Source organism: Chenopodium quinoa, unplaced genomic scaffold (assembly GCF_001683475.1).
Source record: "Chenopodium quinoa cultivar QQ74 unplaced genomic scaffold, ASM168347v1, whole genome shotgun sequence".
Taxonomy (NCBI): Eukaryota; Viridiplantae; Streptophyta; class Magnoliopsida; order Caryophyllales; family Amaranthaceae; genus Chenopodium; species Chenopodium quinoa.
Genome location: NW_018744825.1, coordinates 490,644 through 517,537, shown reverse-complemented (window position 1 = coordinate 517,537; position 26,894 = coordinate 490,644). Strand labels below are relative to the sequence as shown.

Here is a 26,894-nt window from a genome sequence, read left to right as displayed (position 1 = left end):
AAGATCATCAGCAAAAACCAGATGAGTTAACCAGATGACACATAATAAGATGCTTGAAACCCAGATTTCTCAGTTGGCTAGTGCTATAAAAGATGGGGTTGGAGTTTCAAAACTACCGCCTCAAGGTATTGACCCTAAAAACTCTGTAAATGCTATCACCACTAGGAGTGGAAAGACATTGAGGGGGAGCGATGAAGTAGTACCCCCTAGGAGTCAACCTGTGACTCCACCTATCACTGATAATGTTGTAGGAAGTGAGGATGAGAGGACCAGAGAAAAAGATAAAATTAATGAGGTCCCAAAGGAACAGGTGGGAGCACAAACCAATGAACCCGACCTATTACATAGACTCCCCTACCCCCAAATATATGTGAGACATAAGCTAGATGCCCAATTCGGGAAGTTTTTAGAGACCTTGAGAGAAGTCCACCTTTCTATACCATTCACTGATGCTATCAAGCAAATGCCTAACTATGCTAGGTTTTTAAAAGATATATTGAGTGGTAGAAGAAACTGTGAAGGGGTAGAAACTGTTAACCTCACTGAACACTGTAGTGCTATAATAATGAACAAAATGCCTCCTAAGTTAGGAGATCCGGGTAGTTTTTCAATCCCTTGTGCTATAAACAAAATGAATATTGATAATGCTTTCTGTGATCTTGGAGCTAGTGTTAGTCTCATGCCATATTCTGTTTATCAACGATTAAATATAGGAGAACTTCTTCCCACTAACATATCCCTTCAATTAGCCGATCGATCGATCAAATTTCCAAAGGGTAAAGTGGAAGATGTTCCCCTAAGGGTGGGGAAGTTTGTCATACCTGTTTACTTTGTGGTCCTAGATATGGATGAGGATGTTCATATACCTATAATTCTAGGACGTCCTTTCCTAGCTACTTCGGGGGCCCTTATTGATGTAAAGGGTGCCAAGATTTCATTGAAAGTAGGAAAAGAGGTTTTAGATTTTGATTTAAATAAAACTATGAAATATCCTTGTTCTAATTCTGATAATTGCATGATGGTTGACACTGTTGATTCCATTGTCTCTGATATGTGTAACGAATTATTCTATACTAATCATGATTTTGAGTTGAATGAGAACAAGGAAAACAGGGACATGGAGGAGCAATTTCTAGATGCATTAGATGTGGCCACTGCAAAGGAGGCTAATGAAGCACCAAAGGTAAAGCTTAAACCCCTTCCAACACATCAAGGAAGGGTTTCCCCTGTGTTTGTAGTACCTAAGAAAGGGGCGGTGACTATTGTCAAGAATAAGAATGGTGAGCTTATCTCTACTACAATGGCAAGTATTGATTATGGGTAACCTGTAATCCATTTGTTGCGTCAAGCTAATGACGTTAAAGAAGCGCTCCCGGGAGGCAACCCGAGACCCAGTCAATGAGGTACTTTTCTCTTTCCCTTTTTGCCTTCTAGGTAGTCTCTCGATGCCTGACATTGAGGACAATGTCTATACTAGCTTGGGGGGGGGGGGTGAATGGTTTCCTTGTTGATTTTCCCTTGTTTTTCTTCATATTCCTATAAAAAATAAAAAAAAACGAGTTTCTTTTGGTTTCGTTTTGGTTTGTTTCTATCTAACCTGTGCAAATATGAAGACTCATGGAGGTAGCATTAGGAGCTTCGCCGCATCTCATGTTGTCTTAGTGTGTTTTCAAGAAGCATTTGGTGAAATCTTTCCCTTTTTCCTTTAGTTTTTTGTTTTTGTGTGCTTAGGATAGTTTAGTTTAGGAAGAAGTTGAATGGTTCAAGGATGTTTGATCGGTTCTAAAGAACCTGGGATCATTGATGTTGATATCAATTGATCGCTTGTTTGTCGATTGGGATTATTATGTGATTTTCATGCCTCTATATGAGCCATTTAGCTTGTTTAGATTACTTAGTTGTTTATATATGTGTGCAATATAGGAAAAGCTTCTGTTATGAGGATGTGTAGTCTAGTTTATATGATTTGCCTTATAGTCTTTTCCTATATTTTTGGATCGTGATAAACTTGTCTAATTGCATAAACTTTTGGAATAATGCTCATATTTGGATTCCAAATGTGAATGAATGTGTATGGAATGTCTATTTCCACTTAAGCCAATGATGAATACACAGTTCGAGTCTATTGTTGATCAATGTAGACGAGTCTAGGCGAAGGGTAGGGATAGAACACTTTTGTCATGTGAAACTTTATGCCTTTGGGCTGTGGTAAGATGGAGTCGCTTCCCGATTGTGGATTTGACCCCCTTGATTGGTAGTTGCTTTGTTTTTGAATCCCGTGAGGTTTTATTGTTCTAGCCTTCATCATTCTTCTTGAGTGGCATATTTGGATCCTTGATTACGCATGTTTCGATCTTTGTGTTGACTTGTAGCTCCCAAGACCGACTTGACACTTTTAAGGGAGGAAGAGGGCACCTTTTTCATTTTTCTTATTCTTGTTCCTTTTGTTTTGTTACAAATTAATTTTCTTTTTACATCATCTTACTTGCTAACCATGTTGAGCCTTTAATTCCATTCTTGGTTACCCATGTTACAAACCCGATGGCCGATGTTTTACCAACCCTTAGTTGTGAAGCGTTTACCTCGCAAGGTTTGTTTGAGCTTATTGTGTATAAATCAAGAATAATGATCGATAGTTGGTTTGAGAAAGTTTGAAAGTGAGCTTAATTGTAAATATGTAATATGAAAATTTGTTTTTGAAAAAAAAGGAAAAGAAAATCAAAATAAAAAAAAAAGGAGAAAAGCCGTCCGACTTGTGAAAAAAGGCAAGGACGCATAAATAAAGTTTTGAAGTTTGAAAGAGGTCATTTGAGTGTGTATTATATGGATAATTCGGGATGTGTAAGAATGTGAATCAATGAGATTGTGGAAAGTGAATTACATCTTTTGAACTATTGTTTTTGAGAATTGTGATTCTTGCGCTTCATTTAGGAATTAACACCACTTTTTTTAAATTGTTTTCACCTACGTTACCCATTGCCAATACATTACAACCATTTTAAGACCCTTAGACTTTAGAGGTGTTCGGTTCTCAAACGGTGGAGGGAGATACCTTTCAACCCTATGGAAAGATTATGCGTAATCGAGATGTCGGGATACCTTTGTTATTTCCTCAAAATATCATTTTTTTCGGTTCCTTCGAGGAATCACGAGGGGCCAATTAGGGTGGTGATTTGAAGCAAAAGGGGAGGACGTGGCCGGTTTGGTTGGGTTTAGAGGGAAGCATGACTTCTTTTTTCTCTATGCTTGGTTTAGGTTTTGTTTGCATTTTGATCAACGATACCTTGGATTGTGTGTCTCGTTGCTTATTTGAGTGAGTTTTCATTCCGTGCATGGTTGTTCTAAGTAGGATCCATTGACTTCATTCCGTGCTAAACTGGATTTATATGTAATGGCAATAGTTTATTTGATCATGTGTGTGTGTGTGTATCCCTTAGTTTTGCTCGAGGACTAGCAAAAGTGTATCTTGGGGGATTTTGACAAGCGCACATTAGGGCGCGCTTTAAGGCATATAAATGGGTGATTTTGGATGTATTTAGGCCCGTTTTGGTCGTTTATTGCCTTGTTACACTCGTTTCCTTCATATTACGTGCTTCACGGGTTTCGGTCTGTTTTTGGTGTGTTAACAGGTATAGTTGACCAAGTTATGTCGAGTCCCGAACCATTGGTGTGTAATCAGGCTATTATCGATCCTAGTCCACCAAGCTAAGGCTTTGCTGCGGTTCTCAAGGCCTTGAAAGGCAAGTTAAGTAGCAGGCAAGGCAGAACAGATCACAAATATGACACCTGTTCACTATTTTGCTCACAACTTTCGGTATACAAATGATAATGGAGTGATTCCAATTGCATTGGAAAGTAGACTTGAAGAGCTTTCTAACGATATATTGCACGCCTCAAACGAAGCTCTGGATAAGAAGTTGTGACTGTTTTAAGAAGACCAAAGTGCCTGCAACCTTCCTGCCTATGCTGCACGGCCGTGCCAGATTCAGCACGGCCGTGCCAGGCATTAGCACGGCCGTGCCAGATTCAGCACGGCCGTGCCAGGCATTAGCACGGCCGTGCCAGATTCAGCACGGCCGTGCCAAGCATTAGCACGGCCGTGCCAAGCCAATTTCCATGCCCGTGCCAGTGCCAGATTCAGCACGGCCGTGCCAGATTCAGCACGGCCGTGCCAGATTCAGCACGGCCGTGCCAGGCATTAGCACGGCCGTGCCAGATTCAGCACGGCCGTGCCAGGCCTTAGCACGGCCGTGCCAGGCCTTAGCACGGCCGTGCCAGGCCTTAGCACGGCCGTGCCAGGCCTTAGCACGGCCGTGCCATATATAGCACGGCCGTGCCAATTTGAAGAAGAAATCCGGTTTACTTACTGACAAGCTAGCACGGCCGTGCCAAATACAGCACGGCCGTGCTGATCCAGGGTTAACTGCGCGCTTGACTTCTCCGCATTAGAAGACTTATATAAGGCCCAATTTTAAGAGGATTCTAGAGACAGTTTTTAGAGATAGTTTTGAGAGCCTTTGTAGAGAGTTATTGGAGAACGTTCTTAGTATTAGAGATTCATTAGTTTTCTTAGAGAATTTCCTAGAGATTTTAGCTTTCTTGGATTGATTTGAAGCAAGATTTGCGAAGGTTCTTTGTATTATTCATTGACGACGGATATCAAAGTTCTGAACTTTTCCATTGATTTGCATCAATACAATTGGTATTATTCATTCTTGTTTATTAATCAAGCTTTATTATTCCTTAATCAGAATTCATGTTTATATCTATTATGCTTTTGGAATTCATTATTGCTTTGATTATGAATATGTGTGAGTAGTCTCCTAGCTAGGGTTTCGGGATGAAACCCGGCCTAGGTAATCTATGTAATTGAGGATTGATTTTGATAAACGGATTGTGATTAAATTGATTATATGTGATTGCATGTTAATTCATTAGAATAGGAGTAGCTAACCTAGAATCTTGAATTTGATTGCATGATATTCTTGATTTGAACAAGAGATTGTGAATAGAGTATTTCATTATTGAATGTGGTTTGATTATGTATCGAGTAATGTTAAGTGCATGAGAAATCCAAGCTTAGTATTGCCCGTTGTCTTCCTATCACATGATTTTGATCAGACTTATAGTCTTTGCATATCCCGTTTGTCTCTGTGACTCCTTGTTGCTTAGTTACCAATGGTTAGGCGGATTCCCGTTCTCCCTAGTGTCTTAGTTTATTGATTTATTCCATCTTATTAGTATTATTTTAGAACACCATTTTCCATTGATTTCGAACTAGCTTAGGTTTAAGATTGATTTGCAATTACTCTCGTTCCTCGTGGACCGAACCTTTATTTGCCATTGTACTTGGTTATAGGGTGTTCGTATAAGTATTGTTTGATTGAGAGTTAGATTGTAGCGACCGATTTAACCCCTGTCACTCTCGGCCACCAAGAAACCAGCCCCCTACTACCGCTCCTTTTTGGGCAAGCGAAAGGGCGAGGAGACACTTGCTACTCAAACACCTAAGGTGAGCCTTTTATTTAATATGACTAAGTGTTGATATACTCTTTCCCGCCTAATTCTTACTTATGTTGGAGTATATGCAGGGCGACTTCGAAAGGAATGGTGTCCTTCCAACAAGTGTATTATTCTGATAGAGGGTTCAGAATTATTACAGAGCTAATGCTTCAATAAGTTCAAGTAGTTGGAATGCGTAGGTGGAGGCCGCTTCCGATCAGTAATATTAAGGTACAATTAATATTACAGCTTAATCTTAACTGAACCCTTTGGGTCGAACCTAATCGAACAACCGATCCGAGACGACAAATCAATCCAAAGGATTCAATGAGTCGTTAGAGTTTTACGAACACAGACGTCGGATATCGAGCCTAGGGCGTCGAAACCGAGCGTTGCAAAATCACAAGCAACAAGTTCGAGCGTAGCCGTAGCATCACTATGGCCTAACCATGTAGACGCTAGGCTAGCTCGAGCTAACATGCACAATGCATGGCTAGGCACACCTTGCGTGCTACACACACATAGAAGTACCATTGCAGTGCTAGGCACTAGCGTGTGTGCCTTCGGACAGCACAACACCATCACAGTGCTAGGCACTGGCGTATGTGCGTGCGTGTGTGCCTTTGCACAGCTCATCACACCATCGCAGCACACAGCACAACACTAGGCAGCGTAGCCATGTGCGTGTGCATCGCTAGTACAGTACCAAGCAATAGCATGCTTGTGCGTATGGCTGGCGAGGCAATTCCCAGCATGCGTAGCTCGCTAGCAGCACCCATGCTGGCTATGCAATGTGTGTGCGAGAGGTTAGGCAGCAACACTACGCACCAGCCAGCAAGGCTGTGCGTGTGTGTGTGCGTTGGCTAGGCAGCAGCACTACCCTAGCAGCGCCCAGCGACCTTGCAGCACGCAGCACGCACATGATAGGCCTGCTAGGGCCAGTGCGTGCTGGCACTTTGAGTTGGCTGGCGTGCTGGCGTGCTAGCATGCTGCCAGCCCAGCTGCCTTTGTGGGTGGTTATTTAGGAGAGGTGGGGACCAAGGCCTCAAGGATTGCCTTGGGGACAAGGCAATGGTCCCCCCTATGGGGTATGGTCCTCACCTAATCCATTCTCACCTCTTGCCACTTGTTTCTATGTGATTGCATTTGCTTAATAATTTATTTTAGAATTAAATAAATTAATGCATTTGCACATGATCCCACATTGATCATGAAATGGGATTCAAGTCCCCATTCTCTATAAATACCCCTTGGTTTGGATTTTGAGAATACACAACTTGAGTAGAACTCAAAGGTATCTCCATTGTTGAGAAAGCCTTAAGTTCGTAAAACTCCCTTTTTATTTTATCGGGTCCCGACTAACCTTCGGGACTTGGATCACTCGGGTCAGGCCAGGGTTTGTGGGTACGAGCCGTCGGAGACCTTGCGATTGCGGGGTTCAAGTAAGAGCTCTTTTGGTGAGCGAAGCACGCGTCTAGGGTATAAGTCTTTCCCCCCTTTTCTCTTAATTATGTATTAAATATATTTTGCATGTTTTAATTGTTTTAGTTATCGGGGCGGGTCTTGGTGGGTTTCCTTCTGCATAGAGAGGGTCTCTACGAAACCCTACAGCGGTATCGCAGCTGCGCTCCTTTTAATTATTGCACTTATTTATTAATTAAGGTGTTTTAAAGTGGATTTAAGTTCTGGTTTTGTTTTTCTAATTAGATTAGAAGTACGTTTTTAAAATAGTTTTAATCTCGTATTTTTCGGTTTGGTCTGGGAACTCAGATTTTGGCTCAAAAATAGTGATTTTTGGGTGAAATCGACGTTCTAAATCAGTTTCAACCCTTTCAAGGACTATCTAGAAGCCAAATTCGAACCAGAAACCCATTTTTTTTTAGGTTTTTTTCGTTTTCAACGAAAATTTTAAATCTTTTATGAGTTTATTAATGCAAGCATGACAAGGGTAGATTAAATGCATTATTGCATCCCTAATCTACTGATATTTAAATATCTTTTAAGCATGATCATGGAGTTATAATTTGTGCTTAAGTTGATATGTTCTTTTTCACATAAACTTGTTTTTCACAATTATGCAAATAAATTGCATTAATAAGTGAATGTTTATTGTGAATGTGTAATGTTAAATTTCCTAGCATGTTAAAGATCCAATCTTTAAATGTTTAAATGGTTAGAATCTTGACTCTATATTCCATGTTAAACTAATTTTTGATTTTTTCATATTTGGTTGATTAAAATCCTTAAAGTTCAAATGCTTGTGATTATTTTTTATTAAGCTTGCGTACCATGGCTGCGCAGCTTGCAAGGCAGGCTGCTGGTGCTAGCAGCATAGCATGCTACAGTAGGCGCTGCATGCTAGCACCACGCACCAAGCACACCCCATGGGCTACCTAGCAGCCATGGTACGCAACCCACAAAGATACGTGTCGGCTGTTTTTGCTTAATTTTGGGCTATGTGTTTTGCGAAAATTTTGCCGTTTTAAAATTTTTATGTAATTATTTTAACGAGGTTGGACCTCGATTTTTTCGAATCTTGCAAAAATTTTTATGTTTTAACAAATTTGGGTTAACCGGCTTAACTAATTGGATTGATTAAGTTGAATGCATAATTTAGTGGGAGCTTAGCTAATTACGTGTACAAATTGCACCTTAATAATACATAATTTATTAAACAATTTTGACTAGTTTTAATTAGGCGCGTTAATCGGATTAACCACCTAAGTTAGTTATAAGTTTTGCGTGTTTACTTGTTTTATCTCGTAAAATGCATGGGCCATTCACAAATAGTGAATGAGTGAATGAAAGATTGTTTCAATGAAGACGAGCCAAGATGAAGACCCTTGAAGATTTGAAGATTTCAAGGGGTCATGCTAGTTTCCAAATGCATCAAATTTATACCTTATATATATATATTGTTGTTATGTTCATATATATATATTGTGAATGATATATGCATGTTTAGGATTTCGATATGTTGTGATGATTAGTTAAGTTCACTTAAATCAACCTACATAGAAACCCTAGGTCCCTTTAAATATTGAGCTAAAATTTGCCATTCCAAGAACAACACTTACCGAAATAATGCGCGTACGTGATTGGCTACGCCAAAGCGAGGCATCACTACTTCCCTAGGAACGTAAGGTATACTAGGCATACGAGTTGATCTGGATTAAGCTCAACGATAGCAGTAAGAAGTCCTTAAATGTTGTGGCAAAAGAGATAAAATGTCAAGAAAGCATTAGATGCGACGTTTTATCAAACCGAGAGTAGCTTAGAGCTATTAGCAATTGGATAGCTTACCCTAAATATCTAGTGTTAAGACAAGCCAAAGCATGCTTAATCACTTTTTGATTTTTGGAATCTCGGAATCATTTTATTCCCGCTTAAAAGGGATAAATTATTAATGCGTGGATAAAATGCTCAATAAGATTGAAAATTTGCATGAACGCTTTTAAAATTCAAACTTATTGATTATATGAATGGTTTTTCATTTCAAATTCTTTCAATTGTAGAACAATGTCTTCAAGTAACTCAAACAACAACCCTATGTGCCCGGATCTCCCCGATAAATTGGCTATCAAGCTTAACTTAACAAACTTTGAAGAATGGGAAGAGGAACTCAGGAAAACTCTCCGGAGTTGTTCCAAGGAGTATGTTCTGGATACTTCCCTCCCAACCCTCTTCACCAAGAAACACTTGAGTGACGAAACTTATTGTGCATGGTCTAACAATTACAAAATAGTGTCACAACTCATGGCTAACTCCATCCTAGAAGAATGGAAAGAAAAGCTTTCATTCTCTTTTCCGGACTTATTCCTTGGAGGACAAAGGGATGTTGTCGGTGTGAGATTCTCTAAGAGTTTCAACGACAACAATGATGGACTTTTGTATGAGGTGACTAGGTCACTCACATACATGAATGTGAAGCCATCAGAACAAGGTTGTCTTGCTAAAGAGAGGTACCATCTTTGGTCTATAGTCTGTAACACCAAGTTGAGACCGGGTATGCCCCTCCGACCCCATGTGGCGAGAATGACTAGGCTCTTCAAGCACATGGAACTCCTCGGAATTCCATTAGAGGACGGAATGGCTGGTCATATTAGGCTCACTTCACTCCACTTAGGATATGATGCACTAAGGGCATATATTTCTAAAGGAAAGGAGACACATTCTTTGAAGAGTGTGGTGGAGCTACTTCACCGAGCCAATTCATTTGGGCAACCAAAAGACCATCAAGAAGGAGGGATTTCAAGAACAAGGCAAAGATGCGATGCTTCTATTGTGATGGGCAAGGCCACAACAAGAGAGAATGCAAGCTATTCAGGGAGGAGGAGAAGAGGAATGTAGCATCTGCCTCAGTTATCTTCCTTAAACACTTGTGAATTTAGCTTATCATAGGTATTAGATACCATGTATGACTCACTTTATGTTGCCTTTTCAGGGACCAAGTGAGAAGCTTATCAAGTGTACGTGCAAGGACAAGTAGACGACGAAGATGGTTTTTCGGTCGTGCTTGAATGCACTATTTTGACTATGACATGTAATTAAACTAATCTTAGTTTCACCATGCTTTTGAACATACTATGATCTATGGTGTTGGACACCTAGTTATTTTGAATGTAAGACTTTGACAATGGTTGTTTCAAAATTGTCTTGCAAAAATATGTTCAATGAAAATTGCATGATTTTTACATATGATTAGACAAAAGTTGATACCACTACTTAAACTAAGACCCCTAAGAATTCACCTTCAAACATTAGTAGATATGGCTATGTCTACCTAATGTCGAATAAATGTGAATCTTTTGAGAAATTCAAAGAATTTCAGAGAGAAGTTGAGAATCAACTTAGCAAGAAAATCAAAGCACTTCGATCGGATCGAGGTGGCGAATATTTGAGCCATGAATTCGATGATCACCTGAAAGAAAATGGTATTCTTTCAGAGCTAACTCCTCCCAGAACTCCTCAACGGTACAGAGTGTCCGAACGGAGGATTCGAACCTTGTTAGACATGGTTCGATCAATGATGGGTCTTAGTGAACTTCCTATCTCTTTCTGGGGACATGCGCTACAAACCCCGGCACTAACATTGAACCGAGCTTCGTCAAAAGCTGCTGAAAAGACTCCATATGAATTATGGACTAAGAAACCTCCTATGTTGTCTTTTCTCAAGATTTGAGGATGCGAAGCGTATGTCAAACGATTAATTTCAGACAAACTTCACCCCAAATCAGACAAGTGTTTCTTTGTGGGTTACCCAAAAGAAACCAAAGGGTATTACTTCTACATTAAATCCGAGAACAAAGTGTTTATTGCTTGTGATGGTGTCTCTTTGGAGAAGGAACACCTTTCCAATATGACAAGTGGGAGGAAAATCGAAGTCGACGAAGTTTGAGAGGACGAGCAACAATGTCCACCTGATAAAAATGACAATCTAAGTGCTTTAGAAGAAGCTGATAAGCTTGGTCAGAATCAAACAGACAATGTGAATGCTCAACCCATTACCCTTCTTAGGTCGCAACGGCTAAGATCTCAACTAGATAGATACCTTTGTATTATCTTAACCGATGATCAGAACATCCTAGTTATGGATGGTGATGAGCCAGCGACATACAAACAAGCTATGACGAGCCCCGACTCTGCTAAATGGCAACAGGCCATGAAATCTGAGATGGACTCCATGACTGAAAATCAAGTCTGGGACTTGGTAAATTTGCCCGAGGGTTACACACCAATCGGTTGCAAATGGATCTTCAAATTGAAGACAAACAAAGATGGAAATGTATCAATATACAAAGAAAGACTGGTGGCGAAAGGTTATAGACAAATCCACGGGATTAACTATGATGATACTTTTTTCACCAGTTGCAATGCTAAAGTCTATCCGGATTATCCTAGCGATTGTTGCATATTACGATTATGAAATATGGCAGATGGATGTCAAAACCACCTTCCTGAATGGGATTTTTGAAGAAAATGTGTATATGACACAGCCAGAAGGTTTTGTTGATCCAAGCAACGCTAGAAAGGTATGCAAGCTTAAGAAGTCCATATATGGACTGAAGCAGGCAAGCAAAAGTTGGAATCTGCGATTTAATGAAGCCCTCAGCAAGTTTTGTTTTATAAAGAGTCCAGATGAGTCTTGAGTCTACAAGAAGTTCAGTGGGAGTGACATCGCAATTCTAGTCCTATATGTCGATGACATACTGCTCATTGGAAACAGCACAAAATTACTAGAGTCCGTAAAGGGCTGGTTGGGAAAGTGCTTTTCAATGAAGGACTTAGGAGAGGCACAGTACATATTGGCCATAGTACTTGTTTCGGGGTTTTCTGATGTCCTGCGGGAGAGTTACAATTCCGAGACTGGAACCGGACGCCTGTACCTGCAAAATAACGGAGACTCCTGGTGGTGGGAGCTCCGCCTCCAACGGTCAAGTTAGTACTTGATTAAGGAGTAATTAATGCGGAAATTAAAGTAATTGGGTCTCTCTAGGTGAGAGTGTTTAATGTAGGTAATTTGCTTTGTTAGCGAGATCAGCCGGTTATTACTGTGTGTAATTAATGTGTTTTTTCGTAATCCCCCTTAATGAGGATTAAGGGAGGTATTTATAACCTTGGGAAACATGCCCATCCTAGGTTTAGGTTAACCTAAGGCTGATTAGGCTTCCCTCGGAAGTTGGGCCTGGGTGGCCGGTTTCTCCATTAGGCATGGAGTATGCCACATGTCATGACATAATAGGTCCAAGGTGGACGAATAAGCGCGTGCCACGTGGCAAGCCCTGACAGTTCCAACTGGGTGACACTTGGCATGACCTGATTGGCCCACGTGGCGCATTCCGATTGGTGGGAGCAAAATCCCCTAATCATTTGCCCCTCACAGGTGGCACGTGACTGGTCACGTGTTACCTGTGACAGGTGTCGCACTGTAACAGGCAACGACCTTCTACAGGTGTCACTCGGCGAAAGGCCGAGAGATTTTCCCGCCCAAATTTTGAATTCTGAAAGTGACCCTTCGCCTTCTCACTTCGCCTATATAAGGGAGGATTGTCTTGAGTCATTTTCACACTTGAGAACTTTGAGAGAGAACATTCAGACCCCTGAACTTGCTCTGACATTTTGGACCTTTTCTGCCTACCGCTTGTTCTGACAAGCCGACTGCACAGGATTTTCAGCACTTCATCAATCGTCACTCGTTCAGGTAACTGTCGGTTCTCTTACTCTTAATTTTCTTTTTATTTTTTTGAAATGGCACCACGGAAGCACACGACACGACCTAGGTTAGTGATCAGCCGGTCACTGGGGATGGCTGAATCTAGGACTAGGAGTGCCGCCTGCCCTTTTCCGGACCCATCTTTGCCCTTTATACAAAGTCCGACTATATCTGTGTCTATGCAGAGCAGGATGGCCAGAACGAAAAAGACTGCTAGGATCTCAAATTCAGACGGCTCCTCCCACAAGGTGCCGCTTAGTGAAACATCTGACCAGGCGCCAGATGTGGAAGTGAAACAAGGCGGCCTGAAAGCCGGCAATTCTGAGGGAGGAGTCATAGTGACCCCTTCCCATTTAACAGTTAACAATTCTGTTCCTTTTCAAAGAGAGGAGGCGGGCCCCTCCGGGAGAGGGGAGGAGTCGTCCTCTTCGGACTCGTCAGAGGACGATTCCGAGTCAAGCTCTTCTGGCCATGCTTCTTTGGACACAGAAGAGAAAAATAGCCGCCTGCAAGAGGCGAGACTTTCTCACGCAGTTGAGAAGGGGGACAATTGGGCGGAGCCATCCGCCTCTTACCGAGAGCTAATACCCCCTACTACTGCACGGTACCTCGGGGCCGGATCACAGCCATGCAAGAGAAAGTGGAGAGCTTTATTGCAAACCACACCATGGGCCCCGACTTTCTAGTGTTTGTGCCGGATCTTGAAGACACAGTCGTCTGGCCGGCTGGTACCAGTTAAGATAGCGCCTGCTTTAGCTGCTACGAGGCAGCCATCAAGGCAGGGTTGCGCTTCCCATTACATCCGGCTGTTCAGCGGATCTTGGATGGGTATGAGTTGGGGTTATGGCAGTTAGCCCCAAACTCCTGGGTCAACGTACTCGGCTATGTGGCCGGGTGCGAACTGCACGGGGTGGAGCCAAGCTTCGAGGCTTTCGCCCATATGAACTATCTCAGCCGGACCCCTAAGGCAGGCGGTACCGGCTGGTATCAATTGACAAGCCACAGGGGCTACCTCATGACGAGAGGTAAAGCAAACAAGTGGAAGGACTGGCGGAGCACCTTCCTCATCATTGAGAGTTCAGACACTGAGCTGAAGAAGCGCTTCAATAGGTGGAACAGGAATCCGCCCCTTCTTGCAGGCGGTCGTAGCATGCCGCCTGTTCCCCCCAAGGCTAAGAAAGAGATCCTTGATAAAGGACTCTTTAAAGTAGAGTCGAGGGTCGACTCTACTTCAGGGGTACGAGAGCAAGTACCCCTGCACTGCGTCCCGAGCTTCAAATGGCTCTACGACGAGTACCTTTTGGCCGCCTATGGCCTCAGCAGTCGGTGCTCAAGAGGTAGTCGGCTTGTCGAATACTCTGTTGTTCCATACATTTCTCGTTATGACTTTTATTAACTTTGCTGTTTGTTTTTGCAGCTGACGCCATGAGCAAAATCACCGCCTCCAAGACTGCGGCGGCCATGTTGCGGGCCTCCATCATGCAACAAGCTTCAACCGACTCCCCCAAGAAGGGGGCACCCTTGGTGAGCTCCGAACCTTTCACCCTCTTTTGGAGTTGTGTTTATGCATATACTGACTTTTTTTTTTTTTTTTTGTCTTCTTTTTTAGACGGGTGCTCCAAGAGCTTCATCTTCCCAACAGTCGGACCCCAAGGCCCGGAGGACGACTGTTGCGAGCTCTCCTGGTTCTGCCAGGAAACATGTGGCGGCTGAGAAACAGCCGGCCACTTCTTCTAAAACTCCAACTGGGCCGCCTAGAAGTATGAAGTTGTCCTTGTAAATTTTAGACTCGCTCCCTTTTTTACTAGGTCTAATCCGTTTGTTTATGCTTGATGCAGCCGGCCCTCAGGAGCCTGACTTGGTAGAGATGGCCAAGTCTATGATCAGGGCAGTTCCTCCAGCTGAAAGGGAGGCGGTCAGGGGTGTCGGCACCCTTGACCTAGACGGGATTGCAGGGGTCCTTGCTGAGGTATACTTAGCATATTTTTGAGCATTTGAATTTCTGGACGCCTGTTTTCTTTTTTGTTTGGAAACTGACGCATGTTTCTTTTTACTTAGGCCCTGCTCCGAGTGAACGGCCTTCGCAAGCCGCTTGACCGGAAGAACAAAGAGGTAAAGGCAGCAAAAGCTATGGCCGCCTACAACTGTGATAAGGCAATGTTTCAAATTGCCCAAAATGAAGTTCTGACCATTGATATTTGATAAGCCTTCTTATCATGGGTTGAGAGAAGCATTTTAGGGTGTGTTTTGATGCTTTATATGTACTTTTGTTAGCTTTTGTGAGTTTTGACTCATCGTCCCATTTATGTGCAAAAGAGGGAAATTATGAGTGAAAGTGAGTGAGTTGAGCTCGGGAATGAAGTGAAGAGTACTATGAGTAGGCGGACCTTGGATGATGATTTGAGAGTGTATGAAGCATGGCTTGTTGATTCACAAGGAGGCAAGAAAGCAAGTTTGAAGAAGCTAGAAGAAGGTTCAAAGCAAGGAAGAAGGAAAAAACAGTAGTGAATTGCTGCCAGGGCAGCTGGCAGCTGGCCAGAGCCGCTGGCAGCTGCTATTCCAGCATACGAAGGCTTCCAAGGCTGCCAGAGCCGCTGCCAGCGGGTCCAGAGCAGCTGGCAGCGGCAATCTCAGTTTTTGCGCAATTTTTGGCTTCTTTTTCAGCAATTTTGGCTTTGTTTTGGCACGTGTTTGGATATTATTTTATTATTATTATTGTGTTATGTTATTAAAATATAGAAACATATAAATAGCTTAGTTTTAATTAAGTTTAGAGAGGAGGGAAAAAAAGAGAATTAAGTTTGGGAGAAAAAAAAAGCTTTCTAGGGTTTTCTTGGAATTTTCAGAATTCTTTGTTTTGGAATTAGAATCCATGGAAGCTTAATCTTCTGGATTCTTGGTTAAAGATTGAAGCTTTTAGCTACGAATTGTGAGATCTTTCTTCTCTTAATATCTATTGAATATATATTGTTCCTTGAATTAATTTCATGATTTGCTTTAATCAATTGCTAGGTTAGAATTATTGGATTCGCTTGCATCTAATTAATCTTTCCAAAGTAGCAACTTTAGGTTATTGATGCATGCTTTTGGTTGATAACTTGAAGAGGGAATAATATTATTGAAGAAATTAGACCGCTTGTGTTAATTTATTCAATCCTTGTTGATTTCTCCGTTTATTTTCTTCTTGTGGATAATTTAGAGCGCTTGTCTTGAATTGTGCATTGGAAAGGGTTAGAAAGGAGCGCTTTGCTATTTCTAACTATTTATGAGAATTTAGAATCTAGGAATTCTACAACAAGGTGTTCAATAGAGCTTGATTGAGGAGACTTCTATGATCAATTTGTATGTTCATTAGTGGATTTCGCATAACCAAGACCGTTCTTCTCATTGATTACCTATTCATTACGTTCGTTGTTCTTACTTAGTTCATTTATCATCATTGCTCGTGAAAACCCCCCTCGTTACTTAGGTTACTACCGTCCTAGAGTATTTCCACTTAGGTTTCCAGTTATTAGTCCCTTTTTCCCTGTGGATTCGAACTCGACTTCCCTAACTACGTTTATTTGCAGTTAGCTTAGTTGTGATATTTTTGGTTGCATACGACTGAGGCACACCAAATTTTGGCGCCGTTGCCGGGGAACTAGGCGTTACCGTTTAATTGTTTATCTTAGTAGAATTTATTTTAGGATTGTTCTTAGCTATTTTTTTCTTTGTTTGTTCGCTAGGGTATGATAAGTACCCGTTCTGCTAACAAAGAAGTTTTGCAGTTTGATCCAGAAATTGAAAGAAATATTTCCAGGTCGCGAAGAGAGGCAAGAACAAACCCCAGTGAATCAACATACATCTTCAACATTCAAGAAGAGGAAGTGATGGCAGAAAATCGAACACTGAGAGAGCTAACAGCTCCTAACTTGAACCAACAGCCGTTGTGCATCGCATATCAGCAGTTGGAGGAAGGTGCTAATGTTGAGATCAAATCTGGTCTAATTCATCTATTGCCGGCATTCCATGGCATGAAGGGTGAAGATCCAAATAAACATCTGGCAGAATTTCATGTGGTATGTACTAGCATGAAACCGATTGGGATGACTGATGAGCAAATTCAGTTGAGAGCATTTCCTTTTTCTCTCAAAGATGCAGCGAAGGATTGGTTTTACTATCTTCCCCCAGGGAGCATAACAAATTGGGCAGGTTTGAAGAAGTGTTTCTTAGAGAAGTATTACCCAGCCACTATTTCTGCAAGCCTTAAGAAAGCTATCAGCAATGTGGATCAGAAGGAAGATGAGTCCTTGTATGAGTATTGGGAGAGATTCAAGAGATTGTGTGCTAGTTGTCCGTACCATGGGTATTCCGATCAAGACCTCATCCTATACTTCTATGGAGGTCTAACAGATGATGATTTGAGGATGGTGAATGCAGCAAGTGGTGGAGGGCTAGTGAATAAGACTCCAGGAGATGCAACTAGGCTGATTGCAGAGCTAGCAGAGAATTCTAGGCAGTTCAGTCAGAGAACCCCCACGCGCCGGGTGAATGCAGCAAATTCAAATACAACTGAGTTAGAGAGTCAAGTAGCTGATTTGACTTCTATGATGCGTGAGTTCATGGTGAACTCAAGGAATCCACAGCAACTGAATGCTTGTGGTTTATGCACCTCCACAGGACATCCCACTGATGCATGTCCTCAATTACAAGAGGAACAGAATGAGCAGGCCAATGCAATGGGTTTCCAAGGGCAAGGTCCTCAGAGAAGATATGATCCATATTCGAATACATACAATCCAGGATGGAGGGATCATCCAAATTTGAGATATGGGAATTCCCAGGGGAACCAACAACAACAGCAAAATGCTCAAGGCCAGCAGCAATATCAGCAATATAGGGCACCATTAGCCAAACCTCAGGGCCAAAGCTCAAATTCGAGTAATATGTCAACTGATGAAATGATTAGATCACTAACTTCTAATGTTTCTACTATGCAGCAAAACATGGTGCAATTCCAGCAAGAGACCAAATCCAGTATTCAGAATTTGGAAAGTCAAGTGAGTCAAATTTCAAGTGCAGTGAGCAGACTTGAAGCTAAGGATTCGGGAAAACTTCCATCTCAAACGGAGTTGAATCCTAAGCAACAAGCCAACGCTATTACATTGAGAAATGGCAAGGAGCTGAAAGAGACTGAAATTGCAACTAAGAGGGCTGAAGAGTTGATTGGAGCTGAGGAGAAGGAAGAGGAACATGAAGCTGTAGCAAATCCTCCCACTTTTCCATCTTATGAACCCACACCACCTTTTCCTGAAGCTTTGAAAGAAACGAAGAGGTATGAGAAGGACAAAGATATCTATGAAACTTTCAGCAAGTGTGAGGTAAACATTCCCCTTTTGAATTTAATAAAGAGTGTTCCTCGATTCGCTAAATTTTTGAAAGAACTTTGTACTATTAAGAGGAAGCACAGGTTAGGAGGGAAGGAAAAAGTGAAAGTCAGTGCTCATATTTCTGCAGTTTTCCAAAAGAAACTTCCTGAAAAATGCAGTGACCCTGGTATGTTTACTGTTCCAGTTACAATAGGGGACACCACTTTTCATAGAGCAATGTTGGATTTGGGTGCATCAATTAATGTTATTCCATATTCACTGTTCAAATCTTTGGAACTTGGACCCTTACATGACACCGGGGTAGTGATTCAATTAGCTGATAGATCAAATGTTTATCCTAAGGGAGTAGTGGAAGATGTGCTTGTGAAAGTTGATGAACTAATTTTTCCTGCTGATTTTTATGTGCTTGATATGGAACATGATAGACAAGCAGTACCCATCTTGTTAGGAAGACCTTTCTTGAAAACTGCTAGGACTAAAATTGATGTTTTTACTGGTTCTTTGACTATGGAGTTTGATGGACAAGAAATTGTGTATAACATCTATGATTCCATGAAATACCCTGTTGACACTCATTCTTTGTGTTCCATTGATATCATTGATCCTATAGTGCAGGATGTCTTCAATGTTGAGGGCGAGGATGCGCTCCTCACTTCCATTTCTAATGATTTATCTGCTGATTGTTTGGATATTCCTTTGCCTAATAGTGTGCAGATGATGGTAGCAGAGTTGAATGGTCATTCCAAGCTTCCACTTAGACCACCAGGTTCGACACCTACCCCATTGACAGTGCCTACTGATAAACTCTTACCTTCTGTTTTGCAGGCACCCCAGGTGGAGCTAAAACCACTGCCTGATCATTTGAAATATGTGTTCCTTGGTCAGAACGATACTTTACCTGTTATAATTTCAAGCAAATTGACCAAGGAGCAAGAGGACAAGTTGGTGACAGTGCTGAAAGAGCACAAGTTAGCTATTGGATGGACCATTGCAGACATTAAGGGAATAAGTCCATCCACTTGCATGCATCGTATTCTGTTAGAAGATGATGCCAAACCTGTGAGGCAACCTCAGCGTCGCCTAAATCCCCCCATGATGGACGTGGTAAAGAAGGAGATCATAAAATTATTGCAAGTAGGAATGATATTTCCTATATCTGATAGTAAATGGGTCAGTCCTACGCAGGTGGTTCCTAAGAAAAGTGGGGTGACTGTGGTAGAAAATCAACAGGGTGAAATGGTTCCTACTAGAGTTCAAAATGGTTGGCGAGTTTGCATTGATTATCGTAGGTTGAATGCAGTAACTAGGAAAGACCATTTCCCTTTACCTTTTATTGACCAAATGATTGAAAGACTTGCAGGGAAATCCTATTACTGTTTCCTTGATGGGTATTCTGGGTACTTTCAAGTGCCCATTGCACCTGAAGATCAGGAAAAGACAACTTTTACATGTCCTTTTGGCACATTTGCTTATCGCCGTATGCCTTTTGGCCTATGTAATGCACCTGCAACCTTTCAGAGATGCATGATGAGCATCTTTTCTGAGTTTGTTGAGCATTTCATGGAGGTATTTATGGATGATTTCACTGTGTATGGTGATTCTTTTGATAAATGCTTGCATCACTTATCTATGGTCCTCAAAAGATGTATTGACTCTAACCTTGTCTTGAATTCTGAGAAATGTCATTTTATGGTCCAACAGGGCATTGTGTTAGGTCATGTAGTTTCTTCTAGAGGTATTGAGGTTGATAAGGCTAAGATTGACACTATTCAGTCTCTCCCTTATCCTACTAATGTGCGTGAAGTGCGTTCTTTTCTTGGCCATGCAGGTTTCTATCGTAGGTTCATTGAGGGATTCTCAAAGCTTGCAAATGCTATGTGCAAATTGCTGCAGAAAGATGTGAAATTCCACTTTGATGATGATTGCAAGAAGGCTTTCGACGAATTGAAGGCTAAGCTCATTTCTGCCCCTATCATTCAAGCCCCAGATTGGTCTCGACCATTTGAGATAATGTGTGATGCGAGTGATTATGCAGTTGGAGCTGTTTTAGGCCAGAAAGTAGGGAGGGCATCGCATGTGATCTATTATGCCTCAATGACCCTCAATTCAGCCCAACGAAACTACACTACCACAGAAAAAGAGTTGTTAGCTGTAGTATTTGCTCTAGAAAAGTTTCGATCTTATTTGCTTGGTACTAAAGTAATTGTTTTCACTGATCATGCAGCTCTTCGCCACTTGATGACGAAGAAAGAGGCCAAACCAAGACTAATAAGATGGATTCTGCTCTTATGTGAGTTTGAGTTAGAAATCAAGGACAAGATAGGCGCGGAAAATCTAGTTGCTGATCATTTGAGTCGTTTGACCCATATTGTTGATCAACCATCATTCCAATATCAAATCCTAGGAGAATTTCCGGATGAATCTCTATTTGCTCTTAAGGTTTTGCGCCCTTGGTTTGCTAACATTGTGAATTTTCTGGTTTCTCAACAGTTTCCTCCAGGTTTCACAAAGTCTCAAAAGGACAAGCTTCGAACTGATGCGAAGTACTATGCATGGGATGATCCATACTTATGGAAGTTCTGCTCCGATCAAATCATTCGCAGATGCATTCCCGAAAATGAGGTGATCCCCATTCTCACCTTCTGTCATTCTCATGCTTGTGGAGGACACTTTGGAGCCAAACGCACAGCAAGGAAGGTTCTCGACTGTGGTTTTTACTGGCCAAGTTTGTTTCGAGATTCCTATGGATTTTGTAAATCCTGTGATAATTGCCAGAGAGTAGGTAACATTTCCCAGAAAAGTGAAATGCCCCAATCCTCTCTTCTATATTGTGAAATATTCGATGTTTGGGGTATAGATTTCATGGGACCATTCCCTATTTCTTACGGTTTTACTTATATACTTCTTGCTTGTGATTATGTGTCGAAGTGGGTGGAAGCAATACCCACTAGGACTGATGACTCTAAAGTGGTTTCAGGTTTTATCAAAGCTTACATATTTTCTAGGTTTGGAATCCCAAGGGCGTTGATAAGTGACCGTGGAACACACTTTTGCAACCGTACAGTGAGTGCTTTGTTGAGGAAGTACTCTGTTCACCACAAAATCTCCACGGCTTATCACCCACAAACCAATGGGCAAGCCGAGGTGTCCAATAGAGAGGTGAAGTCAATTCTGCAGAAAACGGTGAATCCGGATAGGAAGGATTGGAGTTTGAGGTTGGAGGATGCTCTATGGGCGTACCGCACCGCATACAAAACACCTATCGGGATGTCCCCTTACCGCCTTGTCTTCGGAAAACCGTGCCATCTACCGGTTGAGCTTGAGCATAAAGCATATTGGGCGGTTAAGTCATTCAACATGCAAATGGATGAAGCAGGTGAACATCGGAAATTGCAACTCCAAGAACTAGAGGAGATCCGGCTTGAGTCCTATGAGAATGCAGATATTTATAAAGCAAAGACCAAGCTATGGCATGATCGAATGATCACGCGGAAGGAGTTTAAAGTCGGTGACAAAGTACTCCTATATCAATCCCGACTTAGATTATTTCCGGGAAAACTTCGGTCCCGTTGGGAGGGCCCTTTTCAAGTGGTGAATGTATATCCGCATGGAGCAGTTGAAATTCAAAGCCTCGAGACCGATAAGATTTTCAAAGTCAATGGCCAAAGGCTCAAACCCTACTTCGAGGGTTTCAAAACCGAGAACGTGGAGTGCATCGATCTCTACGAGCCATCAATGGAGTAGCGAAGTGGGATGAGCCGCGTCGAGCCAACGACGTAAAACAAAGGCGCTAATCGGGAGGCAACCCGATCGAAAACTCTTCCCCATTACTTTTCGTAGTTTAGTTTTATTTTTTTCGTGTGATGTGAAGAGTGTTTTTATTGTTTTTGTGTAGGTGGAGGCCTTGGGAGCAATTTTTATGCGCGAAACGCAGCAAAAACAGAGCAAAACAGAAACAAAGGGGCCTTCCCTGCAGAAGCCGCTGGCAGCTGCTCTGCAGCCGCTACCAGCGGGTCTTCTTGCAGCCCAACCCCTTTGTTTCTGTCCCAGCCGCTGGTAGCTGCTCCTGAGCCGCTGCCAGCGGGCCCCCCTCTACGTTAAAAAAAAAAAATAAAAAAAAAAAAAAAAAAAAAAAAAAAAAAAAAAAAAAAAAATAAAAACAAAAAAAAAAAAAAAAAAAAAAAAAAAAAAAAAAAAAAAAAAAAAAATTCACCAAAATCTGCCAGAGCCGCTGGCAGCGGGCCTCAAGCCGCTACCAGCGGCTCCTACAGCTCTCCCCGATTTTTTTTTTTTTCCCCTTATTTCCCCTTTTCCAAACTCCAACTTCATTATCCCCCAATTCACATAAACCCTTACTCCTTTTCTTCTCCTTCTCTCTACTCATTCATTCCCCTACTCCAATTATACCAAATTCCTACCAATTTCCCTTTCCCAAATCTTCATCTTTCATCAAATTCTCAATTCCCATCACAATTTCACCTAAGGTTTACCATTTTTCTTGATTTCAATTGTGAAATTGAGTTGGTTGTGTGGAATTGCAAGCTTAATTTATTTTCATTGAAGGTGAAGGTGAAGGTGCAAGTGAACATATTCCTTTTTATAGCCATGGGTAGAGACAACAAGAGGTCTAAAGAATCATCTCCATCAAGACCCTCAAGGGGCAAGAGGCAAGGGGCTTCTTCAAGTCAAGGGGAGGCACCTCCATTGCCTCAAGGGGATGGTTTCATGGGTGTTCGGTTGCATTCCAAGGAGAAGGGCGTATGGACTAAGCTTCAACAACCCCGACGAACGGTGCAATGCACCAAGTTCTTTGACTTAGAAGCTCTACAAGAGCTAGAGATGGAGGAAGGAGTGCGGCTCTTGCTAAGGAACGTGGGTCTCGAGAATTTCATGACCAAATGCGCTCCCACCTATGTCAGGTATACATATGAATTCCTTTCAACGCTTACTAAAGGACGTGAACAAATATCCTTTAATTTGAACAATAGGAATTATGTGATGTCTTATGATGATTTGCGTATGGCATTTGGTTGGGATGCACCCCCATTGGTGAACCGTTGGGGTGATTATAGCACGTACTCGTCCCGAACATTTTGGAGGGCTATAACTGGTTGTGAAGTTGACCCTCATGGTGATCATAGCTTCAAAATCACCCACCCATGCCTTAGACTGGTGCATAGGTTTATATCGTCCACTATTCTATGCCAAGGGGAGGCCACTAAGGTCCCCAAAGTCACATTGTCGTATTTGTGGGCGATGACCCCTGAAGGTGTCGGTACGCCCAATTGGGTGGAGATTTTTGTTGATAGTTGTGTAAAGGTGAAGTCCAACTCCAGTGGCCATATTAGTATGGGTGGCATGGTCTCTTTGCTAGCCTGTTATTTGAATGTTCCACCCCCTGAGGATCTTGTGCCAGTAGACTCGACATACTTGACATATAACATCATGACTCTGGTCAAGATCGGTTTATTATCGCGTTCCCCCGTCGCCGGTAGTTATTTCTGGCGATATGGACCGCAGGGTTTGAACTATTTGAGACTTCCTCGTCCCGAGGGACGAGCATTACCTTTTGGCCCTACTGCTGCAGACTTTTTCCTTCCGCCCGACCCGGATGTTGCTCCTTATTTGGGAGATGCTGAAATCATAGTTGAGAACATGGGAGAGGAGAATCCCGATGTTCATATGGGCGGAGAGTTTGTTGATGAGGAAGGGGGTGAGGATGCTGCTGGAGTGCAGCACGATGATTGGCCTCGATGGAGGGCTGATGTGGATGATAGACTAGAGGAGGTGTGCGATGGGATGCAGGAGCTGCTTGCATATCAAAGAAGCATGAGTCGGTTTTACACCACTCAGTATCCGCAGTATGAGCCTCCAACTGAGGCGTTCATGGATCATTTGGCATCCCGTGCTTTGCGTCGTTCCGAGAGGCGTGCTTCTCGGGGCGATGCCGGCTCTTCTGGCTCTGGAGGTCCCTCTCATTGAGATGGTAACGATTCTCTTCCTTTTCCCTTATTTTTGGTTTCATTGTAGTTGTTCTTGCATCGAGGACAATGCTTCATTCAAGTAGGGGGGGAAGAAATTCTTGCATATATTCTTTGAATTTTGTATAGTTATTTTGATTTCATGTTTTGTATAACTATCTTAATTGTGGTTCAATGAAGAAAGCTTGAAAAAAAAAAACAGAAAAATGAAAAGAAAAAAAAAGAAAAAAAAAGAAAAAAAAAAAAAAAAAGAAACCCGCTAAGCCGAAAACCTGAAAAGGCGGCTTAGGCAAAAATGGGGGCCCGGTTAGGTTGAAAACCCGAAAGGGCGACCTAAGCAAAAAAGTGGCTAATGAGTGGGTGAGAAAGTGAGATTTGGAAAAAGATGAGAGGCTAGGATGAAAACCCGAAAGGGCTCCTAGGCAAAATGAGAGAAAAAAGAGAGAAATGTTCATGAATTTGATTTTTCAAGGAAATTTCGCATCTATTTGCCGGAGTCGGTGTCATAAGGGGAGGAGATATAAGGAGGTGTCGGGGTAGGTTTCATCTTGGTGATTTTGGGAGATAGTTGAGATTTTGGGGGAATTTGTTGATCATCTTAGGAATTTGAGAGCATGAGTTGTTTGTTTTCACTCTTGAATGTGGAAGTGTTTTTATGAGATTTTTGGTTAAGTTGAGTTTTTGTTTGCCCAATTTTATCAAAAATTTCATTTCTTTAGGCGGTTGAGAATATTCATACTCATGGCTATGCGTTTATCGTTCCAAGTTGATTTTGGGGATGAATTGCTAAATAAGAAAAAAGGGAGATTCAAAGTGTGAAGTATGGGGGAGTGTGATTGTGATTGGTTGATAAGTACTAGGATGTTTTGTTGAGTTTGAGTGCATAGAGCTAGTTTGATTCCACCATCTTCTGTTTTGAACCTTAGTGAGGAGGATGTTTTTTATTCTCTAAGTTTACTCGAGGGCGAGTAAAGGTTCAAGCATGGGGGAATTTGATAAGCCTTCTTATCATGGGTTGAGAGAAGCATTTTAGGGTGTGTTTTGATGCTTTATATGTACTTTTGTTAGCTTTTGTGAGTTTTGACTCATCGTCCCATTTATGTGCAAAAGAGGGAAATTATGAGTGAAAGTGAGTGATTTGAGCTCGGGAATGAAGTGAAGAGTACTATGAGTAGGCGGACCTTGGATGATGATTTGAGAGTGTATGAAGCATGGCTTGTTGATTCACAAGGAGGCAAGAAAGCAAGTTTGAAGAAGCTAGAAGAAGGTTCAAAGCAAGGAAGAAGGAAAAAACAGTAGTGAATTGCTGCCAGGGCAGCTGGCAGCTGGCCAGAGCCGCTGGCAGCTGCTATTCCAGCATACGAAGGCTTCCAAGGCTGCCAGAGCCGCTGCCAGCGGGTCCAGAGCAGCTGGCAGCGGCAATCTCAGTTTTTGCGCAATTTTTGGCTTCTTTTTCAGCAATTTTGGCTTTGTTTTGGCACGTGTTTGGATATTATTTTATTATTATTATTGTGTTATGTTATTAAAATATAGAAACATATAAATAGCTTAGTTTTAATTAAGTTTAGAGAGGAGGGAAAAAAAGAGAATTAAGTTTGGGAGAAAAAAAAAGCTTTCTAGGGTTTTCTTGGAATTTTCAGAATTCTTTGTTTTGGAATTAGAATCCATGGAAGCTTAATCTTCCGGATTCTTGGTTAAAGATTGAAGCTTTTAGCTACGAATTGTGAGATCTTTCTTCTCTTAATATCTATTGAATATATATTGTTCCTTGAATTAATTTCATGATTTGCTTTAATCAATTGCTAGGTTAGAATTATTGGATTCGCTTGCATCTAATTAATCTTTCCAAAGTAGCAACTTTAGGTTATTGATGCATGCTTTTGGTTGATAACTTGAAGAGGGAATAATATTATTGAAGAAATTAGACCGCTTGTGTTAATTTATTCAATCCTTGTTGATTTCTCCGTTTATTTTCTTCTTGTGGATAATTTAGAGCGCTTGTCTTGAATTGTGCATTGGAAAGGGTTAGAAAGGAGCGCTTTGCTATTTCTAACTATTTATGAGAATTTAGAATCTAGGAATTCTACAACAAGGTGTTCAATAGAGCTTGATTGAGGAGACTTCTATGATCAATTTGTATGTTCATTAGTGGATTTCGCATAACCAAGACCGTTCTTCTCATTGATTACCTATTCATTACGTTCGTTGTTCTTACTTAGTTCATTTATCATCATTGCTCGTGAAAACCCCCCTCGTTACTTAGGTTACTACCGTCCTAGAGTATTTCCACTTAGGTTTCCAGTTATTAGTCCCTTTTTCCCTGTGGATTCGAACTCGACTTCCCTAACTACGTTTATTTGCAGTTAGCTTAGTTGTGATATTTTTGGTTGCATACGACTGAGGCACACCAATATTCTTTATTATCAGGCGTAGGCTACCGCCGCTGTTCGGGCTCAGTTAGAAGCGACCCAGAAGAGGAATGGCGAGCTGGAGGCGACCATCACCAATCTCAAGGCCGAGCTGAAACCTCTTCGCCTAAAGATGTACTCATACGAAGCCTTGGAGAAATCCTTGGCCAACGTAAAGGAACGCCTGGTGACCCAAGAGAAGAGTCTTACCCAGGAGCTCTCGGAAAAGGCCGAGCAAGAGAAGAAAGAGCTGGTCCGGGAGATGATGGAAGACTCCGCTCAAATCCAGCGCATGACTTGGGGCCGCCTCTTCCCTAATGCCGACTTTGCCTCATGGGAAAAAACGTACCGCTAGTGTTCTGATACATATAATCAAGAGATCCTGGCGGCTGCTGAGGAAGAGGCGTTGGAGGAAGCGTTG

The 26,894-nt window shown here is 41.9% G+C and overlaps 1 protein-coding gene across 1 annotated transcript; it reads left to right on the top strand.

Annotated features, from left to right (window-relative positions):
* Positions 1-17,485: 17,485 nt before the first annotated feature.
* On the top strand, positions 17,486-18,069 carry LOC110704203 (the record flags this gene model as incomplete). Its single annotated transcript, XM_021881999.1, has 1 exon — positions 17,486-18,069. A coding segment is annotated over exon 1 (429 nt), but the record flags the coding sequence as incomplete, so codon positions are not given.
* Between the last annotated feature and the right edge of the window lie 8,825 nt (positions 18,070-26,894).